The 12,694-nt window shown below is 26.7% G+C and overlaps 2 protein-coding genes across 4 annotated transcripts in view; one reads left to right on the forward strand and one right to left on the reverse strand.

Moving 5' to 3' along the window:
* jv (javelin) overlaps positions 1–1,990 on the forward strand; it is a 31,706-nt gene extending 29,716 nt beyond the window's left edge. For both annotated transcript variants that reach the window (XM_086915486.1, XM_086915487.1), the window contains exon 7: positions 132–1,990. In XM_086915486.1, the coding sequence (XP_086771612.1) occupies positions 132–1,161 (1,030 nt within the window). In that variant the 3' untranslated portion in view covers positions 1,162–1,990. The remainder of the gene's footprint in view (positions 1–131) is intronic.
* MCU (mitochondrial calcium uniporter) overlaps positions 1–12,694 on the reverse strand; it is an 86,414-nt gene that overhangs the window by 41,053 nt on the left and 32,667 nt on the right. For both annotated transcript variants that reach the window (XM_086915500.1, XM_031917833.2), the window contains one exon: positions 2,014–2,203. In XM_086915500.1, the coding sequence (XP_086771626.1) occupies positions 2,014–2,104 (91 nt within the window). In that variant the 5' untranslated portion in view covers positions 2,105–2,203. The remainder of the gene's footprint in view (positions 1–2,013; positions 2,204–12,694) is intronic.

Genomic DNA, 12,694 nt, shown 5'->3' on the forward strand with positions numbered 1-12,694 from the left:
TAGTATATTTCAATTTAACTTTTGCCAACTTGTACACATGTCATCACACGTAAACATTTTATAATATAACTTTGTATTATTCACCTCGATAGAATTAAATAACGAAATAACAAATATCCTGTCCGTTACAGATGTTCCAGCCGAGCGAAGGATCTTACGAAACTATTTGAGAATATGGAGAAATCCACTTCCTCAAACGCATCCATGGTGGAATGCAAAGACGAGTTGGACAGCCCTCGTTGCGAGTCGAAGACCAGAATCTTGGCGCAAAGTTTCGAGGCCAGAAGCGGTCACACGTCTCCGAGCGACTCGACCTTCTCTAAAAACAAAATGAATCGTTACAATCATCACCATCATCATCACAATTGGGACACTGGTAGCGTGAGCTCTGGAGTGTCTAGCGATTATCCTGACACCGATCCTGGAAGCGGGGTGCAATGCATTTCTTCGGAGGACGAGGAAGTGGATTGCCACGAGGATGAGATCAGCGAATCCACAAACGGACCGAGTCACTACGTATCCCAAGATGTGCTTAAAAGGATCCGGGAATGTGGTACCTCGGTCACTTATTATGGTGGCAAGGTAGTGAACTCTAGCAACGGGCCATTGATATCTCCGATGGTTGAAAACAGGTTCAAGTGTGTTAACAGTTCAAATGATTATGTAAAATTCCGCCTGGTAAAGAGCAATTCCTGTGACAGCAGATTGGAGCTTACAGGTCGACTGGTGGAGAATCATCTGAGACAACGAACTCGAGAGAAAACGGTTGACCTGAGCCAATATACGATAGCAGAGACTCCCAGCATAGAGATTACCACGCTTGACAAGCAAGAAAGTGAGGCCAAAGTTGTGAAAGATGAAAGCAGTAGAGTGACAGAAACAGAAGTCAAAAGGGAACCCCCGGTAGTGATCGGTTTGGAGCCTAAAAAGGAAGAGGGCAAAGAGACGAAGTGTTTCAAGGCTGACTTCAAGCTGGGTAATCTAGACGATGCTAAATCTGATTACGCTAGCCGATTCATTGGCAGTGCTCTGACCAGGTGGCAGGTGAATGAAAGTAATTGGAGAGCAACCGATGATTTCGGTAAAATGGAGTTCGAAGAGTTTGAGGTACTCGAGGACAGTTTGAATGGAACGGAGAGCCAACGTTTGGAGACTTCTTGAAGGAATTAGTTTTCTCTTTTCTTTCTTTTTTTTTTTTGTAATATATTCCATCTTGGTACAGGGAACATTGCCAAAGGAGAATCGATAATTCTGTTAGTACGTGATGGTAGTGATACTTTCGTAAAAGTTTTTGGTATTCTTAAACGAGGAGTTCAGGAGGAATTCTGCATATTGCTTCAGTCGTTCGAATTTTCTTTACCTTTGTAACAACTCTCGATCAATTCGTTTGAGAATACTTTATTCGTCGTTATGATAATAATCGACGACAATTGTACAGACAATTGTCATTCGAGGTTTCTTCGAGCAACGAGCAACTTGAATATTTTGATAGAGCATTAAAGTTTCGATAATTAGAGAATCGCGATGATCTTACAGAATTATGTTTCATTTGAGAATTGTGGAGATGGAAATGTACATAAGGAAGTTCTGTATCAATCTATTCGTTAAATTGTTTTAAAATTATGAAATAAAAATATCAATGAAAATATTTTCCTAAGCACTTTATCCTTATTAACGCATTAGCTTATTTCGTCAAGTTGAATGTTGAATAAAGTATGTTTTAAATGAAATATGTATATATTGATCAAGTAACGAGATCATAGAGACTTTGAATAACTTGAAATGCAATTATTTCATTTTCATCAAAAGATAATAATTGGTCGATAAATCATATATGGAGTTTATCATTAAATTAATATGTAGAAATTATCTGTTCCTTAATTTCTTGCCATTTAATATCGAATCACATTTATATTAAAGATTATTGTTCCGATTTAATAATTTATTTCAAATTCTCGAAATAAAAATATTTTATATTTCTATCAGAAAATTTTTATAACTCTAATAACTTACCGCCATCTGTTTCATCTAAAACCAAATGCTTCTCCGCTTTGTCATCCTTCGTTGATTTCGATTTTTTTTCCTTCGTGCATATATTCTCCATTCCTTTCGCAAAAATAGGACTTAAATTCGGAGCAAAGCAACTCCTCGTCGTAGAAAGATTTCTCTGCGAAAAGTGCCACCACCTTTTGCACCATGTCTCCTAAAACACACACACACACACAAATTGAGGTTAATACAACGCAAACAATAATTAATCACCATGGAGACCAGCTTTATCCACACGACATTTTATCAATGTTTTCTTACATACTGCACGAAGGTTTCTGCTTTTCTTTCCTTTCCTATTTCTTTTTTATCTTCTCTTTTACAGTTTCTTGAAAGGTAAGTATTCTATTAGAAATACAGCGTATAAATATAGAAACCTTATGGTTCTCTTGTTTCTCTTGGTTGGTTCCTTGCCTGTTTGCGTTAAATTAGCGTGTGTTTACGACGGAACAGTAAACATTAGAAACGTTGTTTCATTTGTCCTACAATTGGCAAATCGTGACTCTACGAATCGTTATCTGATGAGACGTATCGATCGGTATATGAACATCGTAATTGCATCCTGTACCAATCGTTATACCAATTTCGAAGTGTCTCAATCATTTTGTCTGATAACTCTATTCCTATCAATTTTGACTCTCGATTATGCACCGGATATTCTTTACAACTACATTCACACGTGTTTCAACAGTGTTTCAAAATTATACACAATTGTGAGAGTCTTTATCTTCAACAAGGTGGAAAGATATAACTCAAATCAATATTAGATGATCTCATCAAACTCTAATGAGATGTATCACTGTTGAAATAAAATCTGTTAATATTTAATACTTAATCTAAATAATCAAGACTGTTTTTATCAAAATTCTGTTGATATATAATATAGTAATAAATTTATTCATTATTCAAAAAGGATATAAATTTAGTTAAAATTTTGATACAGATTGATTAATTACAGAATAAAGGTTGTATAAAATTCAAATCAATAAAACTTAAGAATTATTAAAAGTTAAACAACATTTAATGAAAAATATTCAGTCACATACGTTCGAAATCTTTAGGCTAGTCACGTACTTATTTCGTCTCACTCCAATTTAATAAACGATTGATTCTAACAACTCTTCACTGCTAAAAAAAAATCGATTGATCAATCAAATTTCATTGGAATACAAATTTTCTCAGGTGTTCATCGAATATTCGCAAATCAAATGGAATTTATTTTACACGGATCCCCATCACAAATGAACGGATTGGCGGGATTGGCAAATATCCAAAATAGGGGGGGTCAATCCGGGGTCATGTAGAATCTGGAGTTTGGCCAGGATCGGGTCACGAGTGGAGGATAGTTGGCAGGATGTATTTTTGACGAAATGCAACAATAAGTTTTCTATTTCGAGGCGTAAGTCATTGTGTCGATGGAATGTGTTCTTTGAAATAAAAGAAGAAAAAAGGAAAACTTTCTTCGAATTTCTTCAGATTACATATCCTTTCACGTTTAAACGTTAGTTTGAATTTATATTTTGCTTCTTTTTCACATGAATATTCATTCATTTGAAAACATTGAATATACAGGAATTGGTATTCTAGAAATGGTGTCGTTATTTCCAACGAAATGGTACGCTAGAAATGTTGCGTACTGCTGCACTGCGTATCTCTTTAACGTTATCCATTTTAAGATAGACATAAAGTAAACGCTTAACTTGTTGATACCGAGTATTAAAAGATAGAGTGTAAAAATATATCGTGATGATGATAATAACAAGGAATTGGCGATTAGAACAAATATAGGCAAATTATTAATGTGATTGTTCACTGGACAAGTTTAGGAATTTTGGCATATTTTTATATTAATCTAAATGTTTAAATGTTTTATTTTTATAAATTGTGAAATAAATTAAATAGATACAAACTTTATAAAAAAATATTAAAAGATATTAAAATGAAAAAGATAATAATAATTTTGTTGGAAACAAGTGGAAATTCGAAACATTTTAATTTTTCACCATTTTCATTCATCGTGAAATTACTATTGATAAGATTTTTACGTGCAAAAAAATAATTTTAATATCAAATCTAACAATTAATTATACACATATCGAATTTCTTTAAATATACTTTTTGATAGATTTTCATTATCTATCATTATATGCTCTGAAAAATAATTTTCATAATAAATCTATTTATATATTATTAAAATTTTAAATATGTATTTTATTAAAAGTTGAATTATTCTAAAAATTATTCCAAAATTTTCCAGAATGTTTAATTTATATTTCATATTTACATTTCATATACTATAAATCGCATACGTTTATAGATTCATAGATATTTAAATGTATTGCAATATATATAATAAAAATATGCAAAATTATATAAAATATCCAAAGTAAATAATATTTATTGTAATATTTAAATATAGTATTATTTTATATTTATAAAAATATAAATTCGCATAAAAATTCGTAATTATTTTTAAAATACACACAAAAATCGATAAAATTTCCCTATCATACATCATACATCAATCTTGATTTTCTGTGAAAATTTTTTCTGATCTAAATATCTTTGCAAATTTTTATCTGCATCCATTTCAAAATCTATAACTTTTTATCAATTACCTTCAATAAAAAATTATTTACCATTGATATCTATCTATTTCTATGCTTCACAATCGATTTTCGTTGGCTGAAATTACGTTTAATCTTGCATAACTTCTAATATCATTCTCTAAACATACTCATGAACTTGTCTAATAGTCGGATAGAATTATACATCACTTGTTTATCGTTACTTCACTTTAGATAGGAAAGTTATCGAAAATTAGGCGAATATACGAGTATAGAAGCATGGAAACAGATTGATCTTAGCCAAGTTTAGCAAATATGACCTTGAAGATCCTTCTTTGAAGATCCTTCTAGAATTTCTGAGCAAAATCTTTTGATCTTCTTTAGATATCTTAAAACGATCAAATTCTACCTTGTTTCATCATTTAACATCGTTATTAAGCCTCATCTAAATCTCTGTTAAAATTTTTTGTATTTGAAAAAATTCGTGTGAAAATTCAATCAAAACTCGCTATCTTGGGGCGAACTATTTGAACTATTTTATTTCAGACAAGAGAGAATCAAGAATTCTCTTTTTTTCTCTTCCTTTTTATTTATTATTATAAAGTGCAAAATATTTCTTAAAGACTTTGTATCTTTAGATTTTACAAACTGCTTCCGGCGAGGTTTTTGTTATTTTTTTTCATGAAGATGAACGTTTCTTTAGAACTGAAACGATTTTTAAATTCGACGAAAAAGCAAAAAGAAATATCTTTGCGATGTTTTATATTATAGTCGCATGATAGAAAAGCGATAGAGAAAAATTTAATTATGATAAAAAATATATAAATCGCATAAAGACGATCTAAGCAAATGAATATTTTAAAACAATAATTTCAATAACAGATCAAACAATATCCGTGATATCCATTGAGAAAAATATGTTTTATTCCCAAATATGTTTGAAGTTCTCATCTTTTAAATATAGATGGTTATTGATAAAAAATATATATGTAGGTTAAATATTTTTTTAAAAATTTCATTACAGTTGGAATGGATATCAATATTGAATATTGGAATAATATTGGAATTTTTTATCGATAAAATTCTTCTATGGAATTCTATAAATAAAAATAAGATATTAATAAATTCTAAAAAAAAAAAAAGAAAAATAGTTAAGAAAAAATAAAATAAAAAAATATAAGATAGATAAGAAAATGATTAAAAATTCTTGAATAATAAAGATCAAAGGATCTACAATATGACTCGTGTTTGAACTCTAGAAATATTTATGAAACTCTGTAATATTTATAACGAATGATCCTCGTTAATCTTTCATACAATTTCTCCATTACTATAATATGACAATGGTCAATTCTTTCAATTTTAATATGTCTATTATAAAACAATTACAAAGCAAAATTCTATTTCTATGGATTTATGAATGTTTATTCAACGAAAATTGTCCTATTTTTATATAATTGTTAAATCTTCTTTGAAATTAAAAAAATTAATATAATTATAACGTATAATTTGATTATAATTAATATCTGCATCATTTATAACAGATAGCTTTTTTGAATTATTTTTCTATTATTATAAAGAGAAATTTTAAACATTTTAGTTAAGTTAATAAATTTCATTTATAATTATATGTGATCTTTCGTTTCAATTTTGTTATGATCAAAAGTGAAACACATGAAATTAAAAATAATCTAATTAAAAAGAATATCCTAATAATGTTTAGATAATCTGAGAAAATTATGTTTATAAGAGAAACTGTAAGAAATATTGTACTAATAATTGTATTAAGAACTGTATTAATAAAAAAGTGCATAAATTTTATCGAATTATCTTTAAAAATATACAAAGTGATTCGTAATTCATGATGAAATGAGGTCAAAGAGATTCTATGACTTGAAATAAGATAAAAATCAAGAATAAATAAATTGCATAAGAGACTTCATTTTCAAGTAAATTAAATTTAAAAAATTTTCAAATATAAATGAAATTATACATATTACTGCTTATAGAAGCAGCTTATTCTAAATGTGAAAATAAATGAAAAATCTCTTTTATTTAAATATTAATCTTAAAGAAAATCGAATTTGAAAATTCATCGATTATGCGATTCCTTAACTATATATTCAATTTTAATTTTTTTAAAAATAAGGATTTAATTTTATTTTACATTTTTTGTTTATTTTCATATGTAAAGAATTAAATCTATTGATTTTTTCATTTTTATTCAATTAAGAATTAGTTAATTTCACTTATATTAGACGAACGTGATTTCCTCGAAAATGAAAAAATTCTATATTTTCGTTTTATTCTGAATCTTAGAAGATAAAATTGTTTAAAATTCATTTATATTCATGAATTATAGACCTAAATATGTCTACATATTTTTTGTATAAAAAATTTTCATCTCACGAAATAACATAGTTATCTAAAAATATACTATCTTTTAACTGCAAAATATAATTATTTTAGGACGGAACAATTTTGTTTAAAGAATTTTATCTCATAATCTTACATAAACGTCGCTTTCCAACTGCCTATTAAATTAACCTCAACCTCAGAGAGATTTAAAAAGCTAGACCTATATTTATTCAGCGTCAAACGTATCCTCTTACTTGAACAGCCGTATCCAATCTTTCTTCGATAATGGTCTCGCAATTAATTTTTCTTTTTATTTTAAACGTTCCTCGCAATTTTCGCTCAACATTTATTCATCTCGTTCAATCGATTCCACCGCGGTGTTTTTCAAAGTTATTTTTACTTCAGTGTTTTCTTCCTTCGTTCCATTGGCCGGTATAAAATTTTAAACAATTCGATCGAGATTTTTCTTTTTCTTTTCTACTCTCATGAGAGTACTATGTACCCATCAACCCAAGAAACCATTCATCAAATTTGATTATCATCGCGGCAAAGTTCAGGAACAGAAATTAGAATCATTCAATGGCCCAAAAGGATATCTTCCCAACGGATATTCTCGTTTATATTCGAAATTGGTTGGAGATATTATCGCCTCGCAAAGTGTGTTGTTCGGCACAAGTTATCTTTTGATAGTAATACCATCCAACGATGAACATGATTGGAAAGTTTGTGATTTTCGAAGTTTGATATCCACTGTTTGAATATCAGTTGATTGAATATCAATTTCAAGTTTGAATATCAACGGAAATCTGTCAGCAAAAATCCCATTTTTAAATGTCATCAAACAGATGGAAGAGACTTTGTACAGATTTGTTCAAAAGTTTGAAGCATATAAAAATTAAAAAAAAAATAAATGTTTTATTTCGTTACGTTTCCTTAAATTACTTTAAATTTCCAGTTAAAATTACGTATAATTTAATTTTTCAACTGCTTATTAAATTATTTAATTGTTTTATTTAATTATTAATAAATTGTTTAATAATTAATTACTTTGTTTACGTAATGTCTTATTTATAATATTATTCTTGAAATTATTATTAATAAATAATTTTTCTTGTATAGATAAATATTTTATTTATATCATACGATGAAGAATGCTCTTAAACTTTTAAATAGGAGTGTACATATAGAATATATACGTACGAATGTATAGAAGATTGAGTCAAATAGGCAATTTGTCGAACTGATCGACTGAAAACGGGCAGATGAAGAATTTTCTATTTTTCGATTTATCGAATTTATTCTAACAATTAGTTTTTTATTTATGAAAATTATATTTTATATTTACTTTTAACTTTTTTTTCATTTTATAATAAGCATATTAAATATTGATATATTGTTTTAAATTATTAAAAATTATATATTAAAAAAATTATTTTTTATAACTTTCTTATAAATAATTATCATTTATTTATATATATTTTATTTTGTTTTAAATATATCCACGCATTTTTTACGCATTTTTCACAAAATTCGGAAAAAAAAATGATAAAAAAATGCTAACGATATAATATTTATTTCATATACTTTTATAAACAATTGATTAAAACAATTAATTAAAGTTAAAAAATTTTTTTGTTAGTGATGTAATATATACGCAAATAAATTATGCATGACGCAATTGGTGTAACGTGTCAATTTATACAGTCTTAACCAGTGCAATGATCCAACAGTTTATTAGTTTCAATAGTTACTAACCACAGCGCGACAGTCAATTTTCAAATGTTCCAATGATAATTATGTTAAGATTAGTTCTTGATATTGTGTTGACTTAAACTGTTATTTTTCTTTCTTTTTTCTCAAAGATTAATCACCAATAATGGAAGAGAAAAAGAAAGAATTAATAAAAAGTAATAAAATATTTAGATTCTAGATAAATCATATTCAATAAATATTATCTTTTATTAAATATTTCACAACAATTTATTTAAAACGATATTTTAATAATTTAATATAAAAAATTCATACACAGAGTACACAAATTTTAATGAACTATTATCAAAGATTTTAGTTGTGATTTCTTAGATCCATATAAAATTCATTATTACGTCGATATATCATGCTAGATATCTTTTCAATCAAGCATCAATTTTAAAAGCCAAAAATATAAATGTTGGTTTTAAAATATCAGTTTATTTATTAAATTAATTATTAAAAAATTATTATAATAAGTTAACTAAATTAAATAAATTTGCGTTAGACGAAGCGAGACAGAAATAGAATGAGACCATGTCTGTTACACTGCGCCATCTACATATTCTATTCTCGTCTTGTTTGATCTAAGGTGAATTTAAATTGTTTATAATTTAATAAATAATCATTTTTATATACCAATGTTTGCGTTTGTTTTTGCCTGTAAAAATAAATTCTTTTTTTTCGTGAATATATTTAACTCTGCAAGTCAATTAACATTTCTTATACATGTACAAATGGAGTTCAAATTTTGGTTGTCAGCCAAAACATTGAAACGGCCCAACTGAAATGTTTCTCACATGCACGACGGAATAAATAATCTGAAGGCTAATGATCTAGGTTCAACGATCCGTCGTTTAGTTTGGGTTCAAAAAAAGACTAATTTGTCAAAAACACGCAAGCGATAATGCTGATTAAAAGGTTCGTCGCTTCCAGACATTTATACATTATTTCACAAGCGTTTCCATTCTTAACACGAATTCTAACGAAGCAAGCTATTTAAATGACGTCCAATTTATTTAGCATGAAGATTTGGACTGGGCTCTAACCGATTCTTCCAAGATAATCAGGCTTCGTTTCTGTTGTTAAAGATAACATCTTAAATTACTCTTATCTTAATTGCATCAATTGTTTGATAAATTGAATTAATTATGAAGATTCTCAATTAAGAATTGTTTCTCAATTAATATAGCAGTGAATGAAAGTTTTTAATGTAAATGTAAAAAAGAAAATTTTCTTGATGGAATCACATAGATAAAAGATAAATTAAATCTTTTTTTCTTATTGAGAATTTCGATAGTTGTATGAAAAAACACGTAGGATTTATTAAAAGCTATAAAAATTAAACGAATTAACGAAGTATTTAATTTTAAAATCTAAATTATTCTTTTAATTCAGTTCATTTTTATTTTGTTTAGTTTGTAACTAACAAGAAAAGTTTGCAACATTAAATTGGTACGAGATGAAAAAGTTTCTGTTAATAATCGAAATAATTTTAACTTTAATCAAAACTAAAATATTTTATTAACAATATTTATAATGAATATTAATACGCTATTTGAAACGTCACTTTTTTTGATTAATTTTTTGAGCGAGAGACATTTCTTTCAATTATTAAAATACGAAGTACAAAATTTCTAATCGTCATTTTTTTAATTTAATATTTAGGTAACATTTTTTATGAAGAGATTTATAATTTTATGATATTTAGGAATCGATTTGATCGTTTTTCTCCACACAAATTTATATAATTTATATAATTATATATAATTGACACGGATTTTTAATATATTTAATTAAAGTTAATTATTGATAAAAGCCTTGTCAAATATTATTTATTATTTATTTCTCTCATGTTATTTTGAAGTCAGCTCAAATATAATATAAACGTTCAATATTTTATTCGAATAAAATATTTATATCTTTTTTTTTTTTAATCATTGAAACTGCACTTATCAAAATTTTATCATAATTATTCACCAAAGGAAAAGCGCAAAGTGAAATCTACTTATATATTTTTAACAAGATATTTAATTTAATGTTTTTGATATCATGAATAATTTTCAATCTCTCGTAGTTTCATGTTTGATGTTTTATTAAAAGCTTTATGAATCTCCATCAGTGTCCTCACACGAGTTTTATATGATTATTTTCACAAAGCTAAAATTATTTTCTTCAAAAATGTTAAAGAGTCTTTGACCGAATGAAAGTAGGAAAAGTATCCGTAAGAAATGGGTGTTTACACATAAAAATCCATTTTATTGGTTGAATAAGAAAAAGAAATTTCTCGAAGTGAATTGTTTTTTCCATTTCTTTTTCTCGATAAAGTCTAACGAGCGAGAAATATATAATATAGCGAGTAGAAAAATAGATTCAAATTTCTAAGCATGAATACGAAATAGTATTTGCAAATGTGATTTGTACGACGTGTCTCAATGATTTTCTCGGAAGGCACGAACACTGTCTGACGTTAAACTAAACGTCGAAGGGGAAAATAAGATGGATATCGGATGGAAGTCGAGTAAAAAGCTTTTTCCAATTTAATGGAGAAGGATGTGATTAGCTGCCAGTCCAGTTAACTGATCGATATTCGGAAATGGTGCTCTCTATTTAAGAGATGAACGAGCAAATTTTTTGTGTGTTAATTCTTTCGTACTTTCGAATGAGATAATTCGGTTTATTTTTATTTATACGAGTTTGCAATGGAATAGCTTTTAACTTTTGTTTTTAATGCTTACGATATTTATATCTTTTTTTTTAAAATGAAAAAAAAATTTAATTTTTATTTGAATTTAGACAAAGATACATCGCACATTAATTATAGCTTTTTATCATTTCTTCCTTTGTCTATTGCGGATTTTATGAAATGTGATAAAATTTAAAATACTTTGAAAATAATTTTTTTAAATTATGGAAATTTATTTTGTATCAAGCATAATTTAATTTCTGTAATAAATTAGATCTGTTAGATCTATTATTTTAAAACAACATGTGAATTATTTTTGTTACCAAGAAATATGTAAAAATATCCTCGTAAAGTTATATAAAAAACGTTATTCGTAGATAAGGATAATCTTCTTCATCAAGTATGATGAACTATCAAATATCTAATTTTGATAATGAACTAATAAATTTGTAAATTTCATATAAGATTTTTAAAATTCTACAAAATTCTTCTCTATAGATATAAATTTATAAGAATTAATTCTATTTTTTGTTGATCTTGTATTGGTTAAAAATTAACTTATTATTATTTTATTATTAGATAAATCATTATGCGATTAAATTTCTGCAATATGTTTATGTAAACAAGAAGATATATTATTCATTTGATCATACTTTATCCTGTCATTTGCATATTCAAGCTACTTTAAAATTCTCCTACTAGCAAAATAGATGGATCGGCCATTTAAATCCCCTATGGGCATATGAAGCCACTATGTTTTATGCGTAAATAACTTTCGAACGATGTTGCTTCTGTGGAAAACCAAAATTCTCTATTGGATAAGTAAGTTTACAAATTTAAATTTGAAACTGTTTTTTTTTTAAATGATATATTCTAAAATTAATATTTTTAAAAAATATGTATTAACTTTTAAGATCATTATATTATTATTGTTACTCATTTAAATTATAGGAAATATATTATTTTAAATACATATTGAAACTACATATAGAAATTATTTATGTTTATAAAAAAATTTATGATTAAATAATTTAAATAAACTTTTATACAATAATGAAGTTTTAAAATTCTTTCGTTGTATTACATTTACAACAAGTATTATTTTTAACATTCATTAAAACGTGTTGCAACTATTTATACTGAAAATTTATTGAATATATTTGAATAATTTTTAAATAAATTTCTCTATAATTTAGCACAATTTATGACACTAGAGTGTTAAATTTCTATTTGACATTCAAAGTTTAGAATATTCTATAATAATTTAACTAAATTATTTGAAAAA

The sequence above is a fragment of the Apis florea genome, unplaced genomic scaffold (assembly GCF_048593485.1).
Source record: "Apis florea isolate Af1SG1 unplaced genomic scaffold, ASM4859348v1 contig_3785_pilon, whole genome shotgun sequence".
In the NCBI taxonomy this organism is placed as follows: domain Eukaryota; kingdom Metazoa; phylum Arthropoda; class Insecta; order Hymenoptera; family Apidae; genus Apis; species Apis florea.